Source organism: Ascaphus truei, chromosome 1 (genome assembly GCF_040206685.1).
Source record: "Ascaphus truei isolate aAscTru1 chromosome 1, aAscTru1.hap1, whole genome shotgun sequence".
Taxonomy (NCBI): Eukaryota; Metazoa; Chordata; class Amphibia; order Anura; family Ascaphidae; genus Ascaphus; species Ascaphus truei.
Window position 1 is genome coordinate 388,699,430 of NC_134483.1, and position 23,451 is coordinate 388,722,880.

Below are 23,451 nucleotides of genomic sequence, written 5' to 3' on the forward strand. Positions count from 1 at the left end.
ATCCTGAAATCCCAAGTCGACAAAAAGGCAACATTTTGAGCTCCAACATTGTCCTTTCATCAAGTCCCGCGGTGTTTTAACTCCATTTCAATGGTGAAAGGACGATTGACATGTAATAAATGTGGTACATCCCACTCAAAAACAGCAGGTTTGTGTTTTTATGGACCCATGAGATTGGCTTCTGTATTAAAGCAGGGATAAGGCACAATAACATACAAATATACTTCATTCCCATACAAATATACTTTAATCCCATAACATGGCTGAGATTCTGTACATTTAATGGTGTAACTTGTTCTGAATGAAGGACCATGCTCATATTATACAGACTTCTAGTCTTCATGGAAGTCGCGTGCGTCTATGTTGTAATATTTGTGCTTTCAGGCGCCTTATTTTGGAGGAGGCGGAGGGGTGGCCCCGGCACAGGCGGCAGGCCGGGGGGGAGTCTATGAACATTACTATTCCATATTTGAGCAGATGCAGCAGCAGAAAGAGAACATCAGAGCAGCAGAGGACCGAGAATCCAAGCTGAGAGCAGAGATCCAAAACCGCAGCCCTGCGCACAGGTATTGTCCGGCTTACTCCTGAGCTGTGCGCACAAGGTACAGTCTGGGGATCCACCAGGAATGTCACTGATCATCTTTATCTACAGAGCGGCTGTGCAGTCGGAAGCTCCCAGCGTCCCATCAGCTCATCCTCACTTACCAGACGGTGATGCAGTGAAGAGGGAATTGAAGAGGCTGGAGGCGGTGTCCAAACAAGCCATTGGGAACAGGTTGGTTCTCGCATGTCGCACTGTTTTATTTATTTTTAAAGGTGGTGCAAACTGAGTGCAATGGAGCATCTCATGTGCTCGGTTAACGCCTTTAATCTCTGCTGTGGATTAACTGTCCTCACAAAACCTCCGGCATAGTAACTCATTCCTGTTTGTGAGGCTGCCGTGGTAGGAGAAAGAAGGTTATCGCCTCTCGCGACTCCAGTGACAAAACCATTTGGGGTTCATAAAACAATATCCAGTGACTCCGTCAATAGGATCCCACTTTCTCTATCTTCATGTGGGTTTAAGTATTTTCAGGGTACAATTAAAACAAATGTGTACTGTTGGCAATCACAGGTTTCCACATACGTGTGCAGCATCTTACACAGCATACGTGTTTTAAACGGTATACGTTTAGATTCAGGCCCTGGACTTACAATTGGCTTTAGACAAGAATGACCTTGTAGCTTCAGCCTGGCGCTTTTACAACTTGTACAATTATTATTACATAAGTACAGAACCAGCAGACCTGTACTGATTATCTGCCTCCATATAAGGTACTGTGTAGTTGGCAATTCATTCACTCTTATCCATCCTGCTACCAAAGTGGTATACAGTATTTGAGAACTTCAAACTTTTCTGCGCCAAAAGAGACTTCAGAGCGTTTGTACAATCCTCATTTAATTGATTTTAAGGAATCCCCCTTTCTTGCTTTAGAGTTGGGGAGAGTGTCCTTCCCAGATATGGCTACTCCCTACTCTCCTGTTATATCCTATCTATCTCTGTTTCTAGTTGGGCCTCTCCAAAGCGTGACCTCGAGGCATAGCAGAACCCGCCCAATCGCAAGGCCCTTAGTTCATTCTCATCCCGAAGGCCACAAGGGGGCATTCAGTACCCAAGAGTGGGATACCTCTGGGAATCTTGTGTGTACAAAGGCCAATGTGCAAATGTCACAGAACTTGTGCTGTTTCCTGGTGGAACGATCTTTGCGGCCTATTCCAAAGGCCCGTGCTAGGATTTGCAGATCAACGGATCTAATAATAAATAATATCTTTTATTTCGTACAGCGCTTTTCTCCCGATGGGACTCCGCGCTTCACAATGACAGTATAGCGCGCGGTGCGCAGCACATGGGAATTTGTACAGACACAGTTATGTCCTTTCCCATAGCAAATGAGTTCCTGACTGTAAGGACGGACTGCGCCCATAAGGCAGATAGGGTCCTGTATAATTTTCTTTCCTCTATGTAGGCATCGAGGACATGCTGCCGCAGAGAGAGGGAGGCAGGTGGCAGAGTTCTGGCAGAGGAAGCAGGAAGCCATGCAGAACAAAGCTCGTGCTCAGGGACACATGGTATGGATTTCAGTCTGCGCAATGTGCACTGTGCGATTTTTAACGTGAGTGTAACCATAAGCAGAGCTGTCGGCTCGCACTGATTTCTAGCATCAGCAAAGACTTCAACAGGGTCTCGCTGATCAGCACTTTTCCATTAAACGGGTGTTTTTGGGGCCAGAACACCCCAAATCTTACAGATTTCAGTCCCCGGAAGTTGACCAGTTTGGTTTCTGACATCCCTCTCAAGCCCTTTCAATGGGGGCAACTGATTTTATCCTTACACTGAAATCTTTGTGAACGCTTTGGCTCAAGCATGCACCTGACGGATCTTAAAACAAGTCGGGTGTGCCTATTCCCTGTGCATTAAATAGCTGCCCTCGTTATGTCTGGTTAGAGCTGAGATTACAGCTGTTTGTGTCATTGTTGAACACGAGCCTGCCTGTTATCCTCCTGTGTTTATAACTGTGTAGTAGACCACAGAGGCTTTAGCAAGCTGATTTTGATCTGTCCTTTGAAACATAAGCCTTTGGTTTCTGCCGATTGGGCAGTGAAAGAGTTAACTCCCTTGTAGCCGCTCGTGGTGTATATAGCAGTATATTCCCTTTCCTCTGTTTATTTGCATGCCATTTTACACTAAAGCGCTGCATTTATGATTGGTTCTGCATAAGAACTAAAGACACATTAACCGTATCCACATCAGCGCAGTCTGATACTTACTTCTGTCCCCACTTCTCCTCACTGGAATGTCCCACGAGGTGTAATTGTTCTATTTCTCAGAGGATACAGACAGGGAACATGTTGGAGAAATGTCACCTCTCCCTCCTGCCAGCGCTGCCATTTGTATAAAGGAGGACCTGTTTGTTCTTTTTAGGCCTTCCTGTTCCTTGCTCTCTGAGACCAGGCTGGCACGTAGTTCAGGAGTGGCCAACGCCAGTCCTCAAGGGCCGCTAACAGGTCAGGTTTTAAGGAAATCTCTGCTTCCGCACACGTGGTGAAGTCGTTGACTGAGCCACTGATTGAGCCACCTGTGCTGAAGCGGTGATATCCTTAAAACCTGACCTGTTGGTCCTTGAGGACTGGAGTTGGCCACTCTCGAGGACAGCCATGGCAGGGGGGGGGGGGCAAAGAACGAAAAATGTTTGGAAACCAATTGGTATGTTGAGCGAGAGAAAGGGTGCGGTTTTCAGGACAGAAATAAGACCGTGCAGCCCCTCACTAATGGTGGCCACTTCTCCCAGTGTTCATGTTGCGGGCACCATTTTGCCCTTTGTCTCCCTTGCACATTTCACACGCCCCTGTCATTCCCCTCTATCCCTTAAGATCCATGTTGTAAGGCAGGGCTTCCCGTTTCCAAACAGACGAAAGAAAAGAGCTGACGTGAGTGACTTGCTCTTTGGACATGTACAGTACAAGCAGGGCTGCCCAGTTATTGACTAAAACATGCGCTACAGTAGGTAACGTATATTTTTAGACAGGGGTATTTAATTGGTTTCACTCCTAGCCAATAGCTTGCGCTTCTTTTCTGTGTTGTTTTGGCCTGAGAGGCTAAAATCCTAATCCTACAGGATTTCTGCAGTTCGGTCTCCTTTGCCAGACGATCTCTATCATGGTTGGAAATTGTGCCACGAGTAAGGGCCTTTACTCTCCGGTGTATTGGAGTTTCCTGATCCCCTGGTGGGATGAATTCCTACTGCTATATGCATTGAGACAATGCTGCTAACAAGTCATCGCCATTAACCCTTCTCTGTGCTGGCTTTGCTGTGACCACTGTTTCCGTTCAGCTCTGTGGACTCATATCTTGGCAATTTTTTGTTATTTTGATGCCAAATTGTGACGCCGCGGGGCTGTGTTTTCCATTTTAATTAAAATGTTGCCCTACACAACATGCTTTCTGTTGATGTATCTGTCATTAGTGTTTCTTTTTCAATCCTGTAAGGGATTTGGTGTGCTGTGACTTGTCTTCATCCTCCGCGTGAGTCCTTGTTCTTCACCGATTGTCAGAACCATACCTTTTATCAAATGGGGCGATTTTTATCATTTAAGTCTAAATGGGGTTTTTTTTTTTACAGGAAAAAGTATGTATTTGAAAAGCAAAGTATTTTGATACGAGAAGTTCGGACGATTAGATGTCTCTAATGAGTTTTTCAATAGGAGTATCAAGAAATTCCGAGTCAGGAAGTGCGTTTTTGCCAAACGCGCTCTTAATGAGTTTTACCCCATACAACGACGATTTGTTAAATCTGACGGTGAACGTGTGAAACAGATGAGTGTTTTTCACCTCTGTACAACTGAATTTTCATTCTTGTGCAAAGTAAACATTTCCAAGCATTTAAAATGTAAATAAATGTAGGCCCGTCACAGTTTTTGACATAGTTGAAGTAATACATGAGATCTCAAGACGTCCAAAAAGTTGACGTACAATTACAGCTATGAAGAAAGGTCCATGTTATCATAATGAGAAACAGGCCGGCATTTTCCAGGATTAGGGATGCTAATAGAACTCTATACAATGTGAGATAAAACGAGTGCCCCAGGCCATGTGTACCATCTTAAAAATGATCCTCCTCAAATTACGGTTCCTAATTTAGAGTGCCACCATTTTTAAAACACGTGGGTCAATGAATGAGTATGGGATATGGGTCCCATTTCTTAGGATTTCCCCCTCCCCCCAAAAATAGCCTGATACGTTTGAGCCACCAAATACATTTTATTTGTATTTATTTTTTTGAATAAAATTATCGCACAGCTATAAATCATGGAATATTAAATAAAATTGACATGGATGGAAGGTTTTATGAAACCTTTGTCATTCCATGCAGTACTACAGCTATAGTATTTAGGTAGCTTGAGTAAACAGAATTGGGGTTTCGCGTAGTCGGAGGAAAGGGACATTGGTTGAATGCCACTGGCATAGGTCCTCTGTTGTAGCCCCAGCCATTCTTACACTTAATACATTAAATGGTGAACAGGATGCACTGCAAAACCTGGCAGCTATCTATGGAGGCAGGCCAAATACTGCAGGAGGAGGCAAGTCCCGAAACAAAGAAGAACAGGTAGGCTTCCAGCATGCCTGAGCCCCATCACCACCCATCGGCATAACCTGACATTATCATATCCTGCTCATGCATGTTTCTTATGTGTTTTGCATAACGGATCTAGGGAAGCTTTTGAGGGTTCCAAGACAGCTTAAGCCCGTTGCTGCTAGAGGCTTTGCAGTGCATTATGGGGCAGGCCCCTCTAGTCATCAATATGCCAACACCACTATAAGCAGTTCAAGGGTGCTCTGTAATAGTCTCCTGCATATCTACTCCTCTTGTTCCATGTTGTCTACCCTCCTTATGTATATTCTTTTCTCTACACCTGCAGTGGATCTGTGCTCAGAACAATGCATTGCAGTGCTTCCTCTATATAGAAGGCAATGTCTTGTTCAGCACTAACTCCTTGCTTTCATGCTACTATGTTTTTTTTTGTTAATTTTTTATAAATGCGATAAATTTGCTTTCCTGTTGAATGACTTTAAATCCTGGCTTTGAGGCAAGCGCCAAAATCCTGTTGCAACGTTGCAAAACCTTATAATATGTGTCCCCGATGCCTGTATTTTTTTTGGGGGGGTGGGGTTTGTTCTGATTGGAAGGGTTGAAACATTGTGCATATATATAATGAAAAGAAATCATAATGACCGCCCTGTCTTTTTTTTCCGTCTTTTTTTTTTTAGGAATATTTAGCCAGACTCCGTCAAATCAGGCTTCAAAACTTTAATGAGCGACAGCAAATGAAAGCCAAGCTTCGTGGGGAAAAGGCATGTTTGTTGATTATTACAAATCTATACAGTATTTAATAAGACTGTTGGCTTTGTCATTTAAGGGTGGGCACATAAATATTACATCTCTAGATCTAGAAATAAGATAGAGAACATATCTGCCCCCAAAGTGCTTGCTATAGCCCCCAATACCCAGTCATAGGACCTGCAATTCATTTGTTCCGAGCCTCTTTGACGACATGTACGATTTTTGTATGTCCTTTTAAAGTGCAATCCCTCTTAACGCTTTGTGGGATAGATGCAGGGAAACGTACTTAAATATACAACACTAGTTTTTAATGTACAGCAGAACCCTGGTTATCCAACCTTCTGTTTTATCCAACATCTGCGCATGCACCGCTCCCACCGCTCACTGCGTAACGCCTTTCTTTAAGCAATAACTGTTGAATAATTATGCACTGCATTAATAAACCTAATACATGTGTATGTATTATACAAACGTCATTAAATATATTACATATATGGCATACTTGCACTGCATTGATATTTGATTTGTTTCACTCCCTCCCCCCCCCCCCCCCCCCTCATGTTTTCTGATTATCCAACACGGTCTCGGTCCCGTTTTAGGTTGGATAACCGAGACTCTCCTGTAATTGTGAAGCCCTAGAAATTCTATAATGTACAAATAATAATGAAATGGCAAAACAATTGCTTCCAAAGAAATTGACACTTGCTTTATACACTTCTGAGTAGTGAAAGGCTTCTTAGGCTGCGCTTATAGTGCCGGCGACACGACGTAGCTCCGAAACAAATACATTGACTCCGTCGCATGTGCTTATAGTAAGGGCGACGGAGCGACCAAAATTTGGAAGCCGGGTCTATTGGATTTTTTTTAGATACAGTCGCCACATATGACTGTCTCTAAAAAAATCAGAGACCGCGGCCGCCCCCTTTCGTGACGTCACTGGCCTTGTCGCCAGCGACGTTGCATCAAATTATTACTTTCGCTGGTGGTGACGTCATCGGTCGCCGTTGCCAGCACTATAAGCGCGGCCTCGGATATAGTAGGAGCGCATGGTGTCACGCACGCCTGCTGCAGAGGCGATCTGTGGCCTGGGGATCTGGAGGAGGAAACGCGACGGGGAGGCGTGTTGTGCCCGTGACTTCCACGTTAGAGGTTCGCCCTCATTGGCTGAACTGCGCACGCGACCCTGGCCGTCGCGCGACAAAATCAAACAATTCGGTCGCGCCCTCCATGGCCGTCCTCGTTGAGGTACGGCCTTTTGTTTTACGGCACGTGGGCTACGGACGCAGCCTAAGAAATCTAACCAACATGTATTTGACCTTTTTGATATACTGCCAACTGCGTCTCTGATGCTCCTGTCTGGTGTAGAATTTTGCTAATGTCCGACTTCTTGATAGGGGGATCACGGAGATCCGAGCAGCAGGGATATCGGCGAAGAAGCTGAGCTCAGAAGGAAGAAAATCGAAGCTTTAAAGGTAATAGAAACTCCGGTTTGGAGGCGACATCCAACCTCAACTCCCAAACACATACTTGGCTTTTCCATGCTGCGGTGTGAAAGGGAGATTTAGACATTTTTGCAGCCGAGAGCAGTTTGACCTTAGATTGTAGTTCTTTCTTTAGAAAACACAGAAATGTATTTAAAATGATGTGTTTGCCTCTTTAATTATTTTTGGCAATGGATCTGAAACGATGAATCTATTGAAGCGTTGTAAATATACGATACACGTCTTGTCACTTGCTGGGTTTAGTGGATAGATACGGCATTTTGCCTTGCAGATCTTTTCCTTCAGACTTGATTAGCATAGAAAGAAGCCGCATTAATATGTGTACATATTATTGCCCACATATATCATCTTATAATAATATTACAACAGAGGGGAAATTGGCCTTACTTGTTTTACCGCACGACCCGCTCTGTAAGAGCCCTTTGTGTCTATATACTGTACAAAGTATATCTCTTGTAATAAAATATTCCTGTTCTTCTTGCGCTGTCTGAACAGTCCGACGGCGAGATTCTGTAAGCTCAGAGATCTCCTCCAATCCGTGCGCTCTGACACAGGGGCCCCATGAAGTCAATGAGCTTATAAAACAGGCCATTTCCGATTTCCTCTGAGATACCCTGCCACGAGAGACCCGACACGTGTTCATGCAAACGTCACGCATGTCACAGGTGGTGGTAAACGGGGGTGAGATTGGATGTAACAGAGCCATTGCAAAACAAAATGGAAGAGCAGGAAGTGTCCTTGTTTGTGTGATCTGTGCAGGGAGGAGGACACTGGGCTGCAGCGCTGAGAAAGTGAAACGGAGCGGCAGTAAAACCTCACAGATCTCGCGCCCCAGCAAGGCTTATGTTAAGGGGGCTCAACTCCAGTGCTCAGGTTTTCAGGATATCCCAGTTTCAGCACAGGTCTGAGCCTCTGGCTGAGCCACCTGTGCTGAAGCAGGGATATCCCGAAAACCTAACCTGTTGAGGGCTGGAGTTTAGCACCCCTGGCTTATATGATTTCTATCTATTTGACTTTCAGGAAAGCTGTATGTACTATACAAGAAACCTGGTCTAGTTCAGGGGTGGGCGACTCCAGTCCTCAAGGGGCACCAACAGGTCAGGTTTTAAGGATATCTCTGCTTCAGCACAGGGACTGAGCCACCAGTGCAGAAGCAGGAATATTTGGAATACCTGGCCTGTTGATGGCCCTTGAGGACCGGAGTCCTGGCCTGTTGATGGCCCTTGAGGACCGGAGTTGCCCACTCCTGGTCTAGTACAAAGCAAGTTCCTATCATAGGACTTGAATCTCCCCGAAGAAGACCAGTCCAGAAGTTGTGTGACTACGGTGTTTAGTGCAAACCAGTTAGCTGCCTTTCCCATAATGCCTTGTCAAGCAACGTCTCCAGCTATCCCGCGTGTCCTCGACAAGCGCCTTCACTACCCCACATACAAATTACCCATCTGCATAATGCGACAGAAGATGTAAAAGAGAGTAAAAACACAAAATAATGCAATATTGTCTACTTCAGCAAATTAGCTTCAATGCTGGAAGTTCTATAAAATTTGCACTCTCGTGTTTAATGTGAAATGAAAGCGTTGTGGTTATTCAAAGTTACCAACTTATATCTCCAGACAGGTACTCCAGATCCACATAGAGAGGGGGAAATTCCATATACAAAAGAGGGGAAAGGCAAAATAGTATAGTACTGTTTTTAATGTTAAAAACATAAAGTATTCCACTTACATAAGTGCCTTTGTTTGAGAGTATTCAGACCACACTGGGTCATAGGGTCAGACAAAATATTCACAGCAACAGAATCTGCTCCACGGCAGTCACAGCAAGTACTGGGCTGATTAAAGTTGTCCTCCACTCTAGATGTCATCAACAAGGGCTCCTTTAGTGGTCACTGATATCACCCAACACGTGTTTCCACTGTAAAGTCTTCCTCAGGGGCTAAGTTTGATGCATTGAAGATCGCGCGATGACGCGTCATGCATCGCGTGTATTACGTGACGTGATGACGTCACGCGGGACGTTTTCGAGTCCAACCATAAGATGGTGGACTAATAGACCTATTATAGGAGAATTGTTGGCAAATATGCTATGGAGCTTTATAGAGCATTGACAGGTATGAATATGCAAATGTTTACATGACGACACGTCACGTGACGTGATGACGTCATGATGCCCTGCAAATTTTGAAAATTAGTGCGGGGACACTATTTAAGGGAGGGATACAGAGAGGGATGTTAGATTAGCCCCTGAGGAAGACTTTACAGTGGAAACGCGCGTTGGGTGATATCAGTGACCACTAAAGGAGCCCTTGTTGATGACATCTAGAGTGGAGGACAACTTTAATCAGCCCAGTACTTGCTGTGACGGCCGTGGAGCAGATGCTGTTGCTGTGAATATTTTGTCTGACCCTATGACCCAGTGTGGTCTGAATGCTCTCAAACAAAGGCACTTATGTAAGTGGAATACTTTGTGTTTTAAACATTAAAAACAGTACTATACTATTTTGCCTTTCCCCTCTTTTGTATATGGAATTTCCCCCCCCCCCCCCTCTCTATGTGGATCTGGAGTACCTGTCTGGAGACATAAGTTGGTAACTTTGAATAACCACAACACTTTCATTTCACGTTAAACACGTGAGTGCAAATTTTATAGAACTTCCAGCATTGAAGCTAATTTGCTGAAGTAGACAATATTGCATTATTTGGTGTTTTTACTCTCTTTTACATGTCCTGATGTGATTTGCGCACCTGTTTCTCCTTCGTTTGCTGATTGAATTTGGTTTGAATTCTACGTCAGGAGCTGCACTCATTAAGGATAGTATATCATCTGTGTTACCTTTGATCTGTTGTGATATTATTTGCGCTTGATTTTTCTTTTCGCATAATGCGACAGCGAGTACTTTTCCGACCGCATCCTCATGACCCCGGCTTGCTGCACGAATGTCCTCTGACACTTGAGGTTCTTCATCAGTAGCTTGCTTGAGCGGTTTCCTTTCTGCCGACCCTTAGGCAGGTGCAGGTTTTTGTGCCTAATGTGAATATTCTTTGAACCGGACCATGCTTTCTTTTGGATAATATGGGTTTCAGTCTCCTGGCACAATTCAGTTGTCTCGCATGTGGGTAATGCAATAAAGGGAGACCAACTCCTTCTTCTTCATCTGCAGGCCCAGGCCAACGCTCGAGCAGCAGTGCTGAAAGAAGAACTTGAAAGGAAGAGAAGGGAAGCAGAAGAGAGAGAGAAGAAAGCCTGGGAAGAGCATGTAAGTAAATGACTTGTATTTATTCGTGTTTCTGCAAATCTGCTTACGACAGCTGCTGCCCCCTCATTATTTGTACCCATTCTTAAAGATGTTGCAGAACCCCCTTTTTATATAAGCTATTGCTTTTATTATTGGTACTTGGAAAGAAATGTATGACTGTTGGGCTGTTTCTGTCGTTTAAGGAGTAATGTCAATAGTAAGATGTCGGTATAAATCCATATTTTGGTGCTTTGCTGTATTGCACGTTGTTTGTATTAGTGACACATAATTAAAAACAAAAGACCACTAACCAGGGCATATAGCTCCTATTTCTTAGCCTATTGTTAACTGTGAAATCATCACCCCCATGTGAGCCAGTTGCCTTGCCCAAGACTCGCATTATTCTTTCCCTGTGGCATAAGCACCAAAAGCTCCTTGTTCCCCTACTGGTCTTATTTGGGCTGCCATTGTAAATGTCAATGGATCAGTATAATTGATGGCAAATAAAGACTGTTTGTTTGTTTGTCTCTGCCCGCCCCTAACGACTATAAAATCTTAGACCCGGTTTTCTTTATGATTTAGACAGAAGTCTCCCGCACAAATTTGATGGAATTCAGAGTTCACTATTGAAAGTCCATGATATGTATCTATATCTCCGTGCAGCGCCACACAGCTCAAGAGAAGATCCCCTTGCAGGGTCCTCCAGGAAGGAATAGAGAGGGATAAGGACCACTCCGGAGGTTAATAGATGAATAAAAGTTATTTAATTAAGCCAAATCTCCATTACTTACAAAGTGGTACGAATGGCGGATTGGCGTCCACACACAGGTAATGACGCGATCTCCGTGGAGGGTCTTCGGCAAGGTACAGGGCCGACTCGGTCCCCCGGGGTTGCAGCAGTTAATGGCACCATGGATCCAACAAGCAGTACACCTTGTGCCGGCGTAAATGTGCAATTACGTAACAACCACGCCGCATTTTATACGTATGAAGTACTTCATCAGGGGTACACCACGAGGTGTACTGCTTGTTGGATCCTCGGTGCCAGTAACTGCTGCTACTCCGGAGGACTGAGCCGGTCCTGCAATACCCTTGCTGAAAACCATCTACGGCCACAATTATAGTGGCAGTGCGGCAGGTGCGCGTCACCCGCTCCGTCATGTGCACGCCGCCACTATAATCACGGCCCAAGGAGATCATGTTATTACCTGTGTGTGGACACCTATCAATTGTTACTACTTTGTAAGTAATGGGGATTTGTTTTTATTAAATGACTTTTAATGATGATCTAACCTCCGGCGTGCAACTTTTCTCTCTTTCTTTCTGACTTGCTCTCGTTTAGTATTCCCTTCTCCTTTCCCCTGTGGATTGTCCAACCCCTTAAACGTACTAACCAGTCCCACTTGTAGGAGGCTGCTATTTGCATATATAGCTTTATGCCTCCCATTCAGTATGCTGAATAGAGCTGAAATCTTGATAGAATATTGCATAGCGGCCTTGGAGTGAGGAAGAAAGTCCTCTGAGGTTCTGCTATTCATTCCATTATTACATCACAGAGATTCTCCCCTCTTGCACACTACATGCACCGCTGTTTGCTGGATATCTAATCACCTGGTTTTCTGTGCGAACTGTGTTTCATTCATTGCGCTTCATGAAGCTGATGTTTAGTATATATCGGAACAGTCATGGTAACGGAGGCAGAGACGTAACCTCTTTACCAAGTGCTAACCTAAATGTTTTATTTTTACTACATTTGTTTTATAAAAAAAAAAGAGCTGGTGGCTTTTTGAGAATCCACTCAGAAGTAACGACAAAATACATATTTTTTTCTGTTTTGCTTTCGCTCTGGCAAAGTATCACACTCCTAGAAGACGTCTAATACAGGGGATATTTGTATTTTTTGCAACACAATAGTTTTACCTTTTCATTTTCTTGGGGTTTTGTAGCTGGATTAGTCTGGATCATACAGCGCATTGAAAGTATGAAGTTGTTTTTCCGTTCCTCTCCTGTAAAGAGATCACTTCCTGTGGCGATTTCCCAGGGTCCTTCCTTCTTGGGAGCATTGTAACCAAATCACAGGATGGGTTGGAAACTTGTAACTTTTTGTAGACACAATGTTTTTACATTTACCTTTCACAATGTTGATACTGCAGTGTTTTGTACACCGTTGCTTGTTTTTTATTATTGCTAGTTTACCCTTTATAGAAGTAGAAGATTTGCAACCTATGGCCACACTGCTTCGTGTGATTTCATTTGGGGGGGGGAAAGAGAGAGAAAAAAAAATTGTTAGCTTTTTTTCAGTATTTCCATGTTTTGTTTTGTTATAATTCTGTTTTGCTCATTGATAGCACATACCTGATATTCCCCCTTCCTCACGCATGAAATGCCACCTATCACAGGTATGCACAGTGTCACCGTGCTGTCCTCCCAGCTTCACAGCGCTGCTCTACCAGGTAGAAGCTCACATTGGTTACCCCCCACTAAGCGAGGGCCTCCTAATACTTCATCGCCTTAATCCAGCAACCCTTGTCCCCGGTGAAAGGTTCATTGCAGCAAAGCTGCGTGTCAGGACCTGCTTCTGTGTGGTCTCCCAGGTGCAGCGCGTGTTTATTTGACATGTGGAGATGGGGAAACCTTTTCCTCCTCATCTCTGCACGTACATCCAGCGTTGCCATATAACTTGGCTACAGCAGAGCACATTTCTACTTTTACCATCCGCTTTTTTAACAAGTTGAAGCTGTTTAGCCAAGACTCCCTATGGGTAAAAAGCCTTCTGTGAAGGTGGGGGACACACGCAGACTGATTTTATCACTTTTAAAGGAATGAGCCAAGCGCAAATATTCAGTGACTCTCCGTACACCGTGCAGAATCAGGATCGGGTAGAACGCTTTGCAATTTTCCAAAGACTATTAAACCATGTCTTTATTATTAGTTGTGTCCTTCTATGCAGACTATGATAGCAGATAATGCCACTTTGGTCCACCTGAGCTGAATATTTGCCATATTTGCTCATAAACATCTGTTTTACCTGATCTTTGTTATATTTTGCAAACTTCTATAATCTTATTTAAACGGTTATTTTAAAAAAAATTGCCTCTGTTATACATCAAATCTCACATAGAGCTGTTCCCCATCCTGTTTAGATAAAGAGAGTGCTTTTGCATTGAGCCTTTACACCGAAGAGCTTGAGAACATTGTTTTTGCTGCTGGAAGTACAGTAGGATAACGGGCCGTGTTTACGAAGCAGTGCTATGCTTGATGGGCGCGGAAGGCGTCTTATGACATAGCACTGCTTAGTAAATGTGAGTCCAAGTATTTTGACCACAATGATACAGAGTGACTACATGTGGCAGAGGCTGGAAATGAATCCACATGTTGGTGTTTTCTAAACCAAACCCATCCTTGAATCACTCCATTGTTTGTGCTACAGTGATTGTCACTGTTCTCCCTGCAATTTGGTTTGTGCCTTTCCATTAGGCAAGACACCAGCCCTACGGGGCTTTGTCACCTATATCTAATACTAAGACACCGAAAATACCATGCATTCTATTTCTAAACTTTTGGGGAATAGCAGACCCCCTTAAATCACATTTTCATTGTCTGGGAATTAGGGAGACTCTCTTTTTAAATGAAGAACCTTTCACTGCATTGGATCCAGAAGAAATCAATGCTGACGTTTACTTTTTACAATACCTCCTATTCATTATTTCTTCCGTTCAATTAATTATTTTTAGTCTTAACTATTCAAGGGTTTTGCAGCATGGGTCAATATCTGGAGTATCTGAGGCTGGTGCCCAAATGCTTCACAAAAGAGGTGGGTCTTAAGCGAGTTCTTGGAAGGGGGGAGCTTTCCTGAGGTTGATAGGGAGATTATTACAAAGCCTGCATCCTTCTGCCAAAAATGCTACCTTACCAACCATGGTGGAGTTAAATCAAGGAACAACGAGCAGTGCGTTGTTAGCTGATGCGGATAATGCGTTCTGCAGGGTATGTTGGAACTGAATTTGCTGTCTGATTAGTAGCCAAGTTCTCTCGGGGTCCCACCGATGTGCTTGTGTCTGTGAGAGTTGCTGATTGTAAGCAATTCATAACTGCTGTAATGAGTGCTTGCCCCAAACCGGGCGGGACCGCGAGGCCTTGGTGGGCAGTTGTAATCACCGACCTGAAGCCGAGAGGCCTCGTCCGCAGTGCAGGTTCGTCGTCGTCTGGCCGGGTCAGGGTTTGGAGAAGTAAGGTAGTACTTCGCCGTGGTTGAGGGTAGGATACTGGAGAGTTGTTGAGGTCACTTAGGCGAGGTCGAGGGTAGTAGGAGGTAGAGTGGTAGATATCCAAGCCAAGGTTGAGGGTAGTGAAAGGTAGAAAGTGGTCCTGGTCACTGGAATGCAAAACGGAACAAGGCAGGACGGGGCAAAACAGAACAAGGCAGGACGGGGCAAAACAGAACAAGGCAGGACGGGGCAAAACAGAACAAGGCAGGACGGGGCAAAACAGAACAAGGCAGGACGGGGCAAAACAGAACAAGGCAGGACGGGGCAAAACAGAACAAGGCAGGACGGGGCAAAACAGAACAAGGCAGGACGGGGCAAAACAGAACAAGGCAGGACGGGGAAAAACAGAACAAGGCAGGACGGGGCAAAACAGAACAAGGCAGGACGGGGAAAAACAGAACAAGGCAGGACGGGGCAAAACAGAACAGGGCAAAACAGGACAAGGCAGGGCAGGGCAAAACAGAACAAGGCTGGGCAGGGCAAAACAGGACAAGGCAGGACAGGGCAAAACAGAACAAGGCAGGACGGGGCAAGGCAGGACGGGGCAAGGCAGGACGGGGCAAGGCAGGACGGGGCAAGGCAGGACGGGGCAAGGCAGGACGGGGCAGGGCAGGACGGGGCAGGGCAGGACGGGGCAGGGCAGGACGGGGCAAGGCAGGACGGGGCAGGGCAAAACAGGACAAAGCAGGGCAAAACAGGACAAGGCAGGGCAAAACAGGACAAGGCGGGGCAAAACAGAACAAGGCGGGGCAAAACAGAACACGGCGGGGCAAAACAGAACACGGCGGGGCAAAACAGAACAAGGCAGGGCGGGGCAAAACAGAACAAGGCAGGACGGGGCAAAACAGAACAAGGCAGGACGGGGCAAAACAGAACAAGGCAGGACGGGGCAAAACAGAACAAGGCAGGACGGGGCAAAACAGAACAAGGCAGGACGGGGCAAAACAGAACAAGGCAGGACGGGGCAAAACAGAACAAGGCAGGACGGGGCAAAACAGAACAAGGCAGGACGGGGCAAAACAGAACAAGGCAGGACGGGGCAAAACAGAACAAGGCAGGACGGGGCAAAACAGAACAAGGCAGGACGGGGCAAAACAGAACAAGGCAGGACGGGGCAAAACAGAACAAGGCAGGACGGGGCAAGGCAGGACGGGGCAAAACGGAGTGTTTGCGACCAGCACAACGTCACAAGTAAAGAACTATTACGCTCAGCCGATTTTTGCAGAGGCAATTGCTGAACCTGTAAAGGAGGAACAGCCAATGGGTGAACGGCTTCACACACGGCAGAAGCTGATATTAGAATCAGGCCCCTCATTTGTTGCTGGGCGGCGGGGCCTGCACTGATGAGGCACCAGCTGTACCAAAGTCTGGATCACACTCGGGGCTGGAGCCTGCACCCGATCCTCACAATAACACAGCAGCTAAAACAAACAGTGGATCTGCTTGTTTGGCGAGCCAAGATAGTGAATTAGCATAGTCGAGTCTGGAGGTGAACAGAGGATGGATGACATTCTGCATGCCTTCTCCCCTAGGTTAGAGGCTTGAGTCTCTTGATGGAGCGGAGGTGTTAGTGGCAGGACGTGACTGTCTGTTTTGACATCCATTGTGAGATTACTATTGCTGGTCATGCCCAAGCTTCTTACTGACTTGGAGGCTGCTGTTGAGCGGTCTTGGGTTTGGAGGTTTTTCAGGTTCCTTTGTAGGCAAATAAGATATTTACAGTGCAATTCCATGAAAGGCAGGCAGAGGGCACTGCAAGCCAGAACTGCGGAGCTACCAGCCACTGCAGTTGCGACTCCTATTACGGGGGAATTATTTATTTGCATTGGGCCTGTTTAATAAATGGCACTTGAATACAATATGTTCTTGTTTTCCATAAAATAAGCCCATATTTTGAATGTATATACAAAATACGTTAATTGTTCCGGGCCGCAAACCTTACTGTTCTTGGGGCCGCAATCGGGCCCCGGTTTTACGCATTTGTTTCCGCTGCCACAAGAACAGCGAGGGGACTATTCTAGTAGCTTCGATAAGTGACTTATCGAGCATTTGGAGCACTCCTCGGACGAGTTTGCGAGTGTAGCTATTCAGAAAGCTCGGATAACATGCCAAACTCGCTGGGGAAGTGCTTCTCCCCGATCGGTCACGCTCCCGCACAGACAAACCGTGCGGGAGCTCCAAAAAATACTCAAACTCTTCTTTTTTGTGAAATCGAGCTATTCTAGTAGCTCCGAGATGCACATCACTGCTGCAACTCGCAGGTTCTCATCTCGCCACCTATTTTTACTGCATCGGATTGAAGCTGGGAGTCAAGAGAGCTGACACGCATTAATGTCAGCTCCATAGACCCCCTGCTTCTATCCTGTGCAATAAAAATACATTTACAGGCAGCTTTAATTTACTTTTATGCTGGCCGGGTAATATTTTATTTTGTATGTGCAAATGCGTTATTATCCAGATATGGATAATAGGGATTTTGCCCATTACTGTACTCTATGTGTTGGGGGGGTGGGGGGGTGTTGTTTGGGGGGAGAAGGGGTGGGCAGTAGGGTGACCATTCATTGCCGTTGGAGATATCTATACTCCCATTGAGGGCATAGGTAACCACACTGGCAACCAATGGGTGTGTTGGTTTTATTGGTGTTTGTATTACATTTTAAAGTTTATTGGGGGTAAAGGGGGTGGGTGAAGGGGGTAGTTGCCCGGGGTGAGTGGTTAGGCCTCTGGGGTGTGTAGCGGGAGGGGTTAACCCATTCATTACCTTAGCAGTAGTAACCACAAATGTAATGAAGGGGTTAATCCTCCCGCAACCTTCCCGGTAGGCCTAACCACCCATCCTGTGGAAACTACCCTCTTCACCCACCCCCTCTAACCCCAACAAACCAGGTACTCTAGTTTAACCCCTTCACTACCTTAGCGGCTAGCCGCTAAGGTCATTAAGTTGTTTTTGATTTTATTTTAATAACACCGTATTGAAGCAGGGGGTCTCCAGAGTTGAACTGCATTCATGTAAGCCTCGGGAACCCCTGTTTCCTGAGTTACAGGGGTGCCGGTATCGCCCGGCATTGTTTAAATGTCCCGGTCGCGTGAGGCGAGAGATTTAAACAATGCAGGGAGATATCGGCACCCAATGCCGGAGCCTGTAACTCAGGAAGCAGGGGGTCCCTGAGGCTGAAATTAATGTGGTTCAGCTCCGGAGGTTTCAATACTGTTATTAAAATTAAATAAAAACAGTGCGATTGCCTGTAAGAGCTGTGCAGGGAGAAGCAGCTCTCTCTATGCAGCTCTTACAGGCTGCTGGCAGAACTTAGAAAAAGACCGATAAAAGCACTGCTATCCCGAGCGGTTTGGCATTTTCCTACCTCACAGTAGCTTACTTGCGATAACTCTTTCTGAATACTGTGGTAACACAAGTGTCAGACCGTGAGGTAGGAAAATGCCAAACCGTTCGATTTTGGCAGTGATAACATTGAAGCTATTAGAATAGGCTCCTAAGACTTGCTACATATGTAGGCAACCGTTGCTTCTCAGGATCAGGATTTACACGTAAATGTCTGAGTCCGCTTACGACTAACATGCCAAATCCCAGAGCAACACAGCTTGTTACAAATTTCACCAATCCCTGTTTTTTTTCCGATTTGGGATACAAGATTACATTGTGCTGCTTAGTTATTTCCTGCTTTGCTTCCATCCTCGGAATCAGAGCTGTTTCATACTGATCTGGTCCCAGTCTCCGAAGTTCCCTCCAGACTGGCTGGGGTGTGCTGCACACTCTTTCCAGCTCCAGACATTGATGGTAAACCTCTTCATATCATTTTTACACATTTTGGGGTACTGCCCTCGAGGGGAACCCCACTTTTTAGCCGTCTCAAGTCGCACTGTACATCCTCCTATGTAATGCCGTTTTCTGTAAACCCAGAGTTTGAACCAAATACAGGGGTCAGAGAGCAAACATTTCTACGTGAGAGTCGCTTTATTTTGGCCAGGATAAGTTGATTGGGGGCAGCTTTTTGGCCTTGCCTTCCTAAAAGAGAGGCAAGCAGACCACCCTGAAATATGCAGTCATCAAAGCCAGACCTTCAACTCATATGTTCCCCGTCATTCCTAAAGGGTTCCCTGAAATGTTCAGGTAATTTTAAAATTGTTCCCAATACAGAAGAATTTACGATGCATCTGATGTCAGACGCGCTGTAAGAGAGGGTTGGGGTTCCTCAGATTTTCACATGGGGTTCCTTAACCAAAAAAAGGTTGGGAACCACTGGTCTAGGCTAAATAATGAAGTACTGGAGGCTGCCATAGACTTGCCAAACCCCGCTTTTTAGAACATTGAGACTGTGCAAAGGCCAGATGGAGTCCGGACGTTCAGCGCCTCGGTGGTTGCAGCTTCTGCCAGAGAGCAAGAGATCAGAGCTGATGCTAATTACCTCAGGCCTATGTTAGGGTGCGTTTCTGTCGGGGTGATGTCCCTTGGCCTTGCTCCAACCATGGAATAGCTGCAAAGCAGTGGGGGTTATGGTTTTAAGGCACACTATAGTCTCCTTATTCCAACGGTTACAATATTGTGGTATGTTGTAGAAACTACGCTGCTATCAGTAGCCCCCCACCAGGTTGCCACCACACCCATGCACTTTAGGCATACCCAGGACATACATCATTTGACATAATGAACATACGCGGCACAGACAGGACAACTGATGTCTTCTATTCTCCACTCATTTTCTATTTGGTGCTAATGAAAAATATTTCTAGTCACTAAAATATTTAGTAAATAGACACTATTCTGTGTAATACCATTTTGAAAGTGCTGCAACGTTCTCAGCATCCGCCTAAATAAATTAGAATGTAATTTGTGTGTGTGTTTTATGTTGTTTTAGTTTGGGCTTTTATAGGCTTCCCTGACGCAGAGAATCTGCTTCGTAGCATATGGGCCGTAAGGCCGTTCTATAATGCGCGTGCGTGCATGCGTGTGCGTGCGTGTGTGTGTAGAGATTGTGAGTTATGTATTAAATAATATTTTTTTAAATAAAAAAAATGTTGTAATAAAAATAATTTTCATTTATTTAACTTTGACACATACACACACACACACAAACATACATACACACATACATTAAAGCGCTGGTAGCGGCGCAAAATCATTAATTTCCTCATCTTCTCCCTCGTCGGTCCGCTCCAAGCTCCCTGCCGTGCTCGTGCGCGGACCTGTTATAGAATGGCTGGCTATCCTCAGCCAACTAAAACTGCTGCGCGCCCGCACTATAGAACCAGCCTTAGTGCTTCGTTTTGAAAAGTCATTAGCTAATATATGTTCCTTTACTGGATCAACATTATCATTGTTAGGTTGGGAGAAGAGCTGCTCAGTAAAGACACTGACTGGCACTGGTTCAATTCCCGGTGTCGGCTCCTTGTGACCTTGGGCAAGTCGCCTTATCTCCCTGTGCCTCAGGCACCAGAAACATAGATTGTAAGCTCCACGGGGCAGGGACCTGTGCCTGCAAAATGTCTCTGTAAAGCGCTACGTAAAACCTTGCAGCGCTATCTATACAAGAACATGCTATTATTATTGTTGCCAATGTTATGCTTTTTGTTTCTTGCAGCTGGCAGCTCGGGGGTTTAAGAATCCTAATGGGCCTATAAACGCAGCAGGAGCAGCGCCTGGTTCTCCAAGCCACGCACGCCTAGAAGTGGGAGGATCCCCTGTGAGGGGGCAGCCTCATGTGAAGCCAACCACACCAGCCATATCTATGACCTCTGCACTCCGGGGTGTGGGCGCTGTATGTACTCTGACAATGTTTTCATTATGTGGGGAATTCACTGGAATGTGTCCTCACTCGCTTAGAAATACAGGGGGGCTAATAGGCTTTTCTAGTATGGGATTATTCTGATGCCATAAATTGCAGTGGCAATGAGTTTACATAGAAGTCCTAAAAATAAATGTCAAGAAGTACTCAAATGTACGAATGACAGCACTTTATTTTTCCAGAACTGTCCATTTCTCAACACTGCCTGACTCCTAATATTATTTCATTATCATTTATGTAATAAACCCCCTACATATTTTTCCCACTAATTTACCAGACAGCTCAAGTCCCAATCGCATGCTCTTGGGACTTGTATCCTCCATTGACCAATCGGATTTAAACTATTCCTATTATCTGCGTGGACCCCTCACTTCCCTACCGTGAGCAATATCCAAAACAAGACTCTTTTTCTCCCCCCCCCCCCCACTAGAATCCATGTCCCTCCACCACCACCGCCAAGCTCTCATCTCTCTTCAGAACACACACTTCCCAACGTCTGCACACATAGAGACCTGTATGGGATTTTGCTCAAGGTCGAGAAGTGAGTGGTCCACACTGATGGGTCCTTTTGGTCATTGGAGGATGCAAGTCCCGAGAGCATGTGACTGGAACTTGTGCGATCTGGCAAATTAATAGGAAAAATATGTAGGGGATTCTTTACATAAATGATAATACAATAATATTAGGAGTCAGGCAGTGATGGAAAATGGCCAGGTCTTTCCCTGACTTTTTTTTTCTTTGCCCCCCTCCATGATGCTGCTAATTTAAAGTATGATCTGATGTCAAAGAAGAAAGTGGTAATTGTTGGGAGGGAGCAACTTAAACATTTTGATTGTGTAACAGTTTTAGATTTTAGAGGCAAGTGCAGTGTTTGAAATTTTATATGTAAAAAATGTTGAATAATACCGATCCCAATGAACTTTCTGGCCACAATCTCACAGCTTGAAGCCCATGACTATATATTCATCAAATAACAATACTATTTGTGAGCACATTCAAGGTGTCTCAGACAGGTCTGCAACCCTGCTTTTCCCCATTATCTCTTAGCATACAGTGCTTCCACTGCCGCAAGGGATTCTGGGTAATGACATGCAAATGAGCACTCAAAGTGTGTCACTTTTTGCTTCTTGTCCATTTCAATGTGGACCCTGTATGGTGGAGAGTTTGTCACTTTTTTTACTCATAGGAACTTATTTTGTGTCTATACTTTCCTAGCATTCACGTTAAATTCGGGCAATATTTCAGTTTGTGGTGATGTGATTGACTCTGAATATAACCAGACATTGTTATCAGATTTGATTACACAGTTTAGGTTTCTGGCGTTTACAAACGTTTGAATACAGCCATATGATGGTAATAAAAATAAATAAACCTGCACAGGATGGCACACCGTATTAATCATGTAATAGTGTCACGTCTTTTGCACAAGAGATAAAGGACTGTCCTCTTACAGGCCATTGTTGCACTCTGAATAAAACACAAGTCCTCCAGCCAGGCAGCTTGTAGTAATTTCGGGGTGAGAAATAAATGCTCCTGTACTTTACTCCGATTTCTGTAGTGGAGAAATCTCCGTTTGATGCGTTGCAGGCGGCTCTGGCAAAGAAGTAGCTAATTAACCGATAAAACTGCGTTTGACAGAATGGCCGTATTCCCCTCACATAGCGTTTCAAGGATCTAAATAGTTCTTCTTTAATGAAAGCTGCTCTGATTATGGGATTAAATTGAGCGCAGGGGGCACAAAGTGAATAATAACGTATTTTCGTACTACAATGGGTTTCAATGCCAAACGACTATTCCTGTTGTCATACAAAAATGTAATTTTCAAATGCATTTTTTTTCTCTTGTGGCTAATCTGCCCTGTGCAAGATGACCGCAAACCACGGCTGCCTTCTGACAACCTCCCATTAGGCAAAAATCTTGATAAAGGGTTTTGTAAAACAACATCCGTGTTACAGGGCTTTGTTCGCTAATCCAAGCTGTACTGAAGGTGTCTCTGTGAGGTTATCACTGTTCTGTGAGGTCATTTTGTTCCTCAAACCTGTTTTCAGATATAATACACCTGACGAGCAGGTTTTTCCCTTCCCCTGTTGTCTCCCCTTTCTCTTATTTGCTCTGGCGTTGCAAGGATGGAGATGTAACAGAAATCAGGGGAACCACTGAGGACTCCAAGAAGTCAGAGACCTCAATCCAAGTTAGTGCATCTCTCTCTCTTTGGTTTTGTGTTGTGGGTTGATTGGCTTTTAAGGTTCAGTGCTATACTGGACCAAAGTGATCTAATGACCATGATAGGCTTAATAAATTACAAGTAGGTGGTTGATGCCTTAAGAAATTTCAGACACGTAGTAATATTTTAAAATTATTTGTCAATGTTCATGCGCAAAATATTTTTAACCATAAAATGTAATGTGGCGGTCTTTAATTGTGCCTCATTTTCCTCGTCGCTAGCTAGCTCTCAGATATGGATGTGACATTGGTGAATCTAATTACCTTATCATTGCAGTGAAACAAACTAGGCTAAAAACCTCTTACCGCATTCATTCAGACTCCCTATTTTCAAAAATACATTGTATTAAAAAATGTGTGTGTGCGTGCGTGCGTGTGTGCGCGCGCGTGTGCGCGCGCGTGTATACATACATACATACATACATACTAACCTTCATCAATCCATGATTTCCCACCAAGCTCAGCCATGTCGCTCCCACCTTTTGATGGGAAGGTTGCCCGGTTTTCCACACAATTTGAATTTAAATCTCCTGAACAAGAATA

At 44.9% G+C, this 23,451-nt stretch overlaps 1 protein-coding gene across 4 annotated transcripts in view; it reads left to right on the plus strand.

The window, feature by feature from the left end:
* NEK1 (NIMA related kinase 1) overlaps positions 1-23,451 on the plus strand; it is an 88,073-nt gene that overhangs the window by 27,790 nt on the left and 36,832 nt on the right. For 3 of the 4 annotated variants that reach the window (XM_075611621.1, XM_075611628.1, XM_075611648.1), the window contains 9 exons: positions 385-566; positions 653-775; positions 2,007-2,109; positions 5,061-5,144; positions 5,807-5,890; positions 7,274-7,351; positions 10,542-10,637; positions 20,482-20,658; positions 22,811-22,876. In XM_075611621.1, the coding sequence (XP_075467736.1) occupies positions 385-566; positions 653-775; positions 2,007-2,109; positions 5,061-5,144; positions 5,807-5,890; positions 7,274-7,351; positions 10,542-10,637; positions 20,482-20,658; positions 22,811-22,876 (993 nt within the window). The remainder of the gene's footprint in view (positions 1-384; positions 567-652; positions 776-2,006; positions 2,110-5,060; positions 5,145-5,806; positions 5,891-7,273; positions 7,352-10,541; positions 10,638-20,481; positions 20,659-22,810; positions 22,877-23,451) is intronic. The other variant, XM_075611639.1, reaches the window with a different exon arrangement.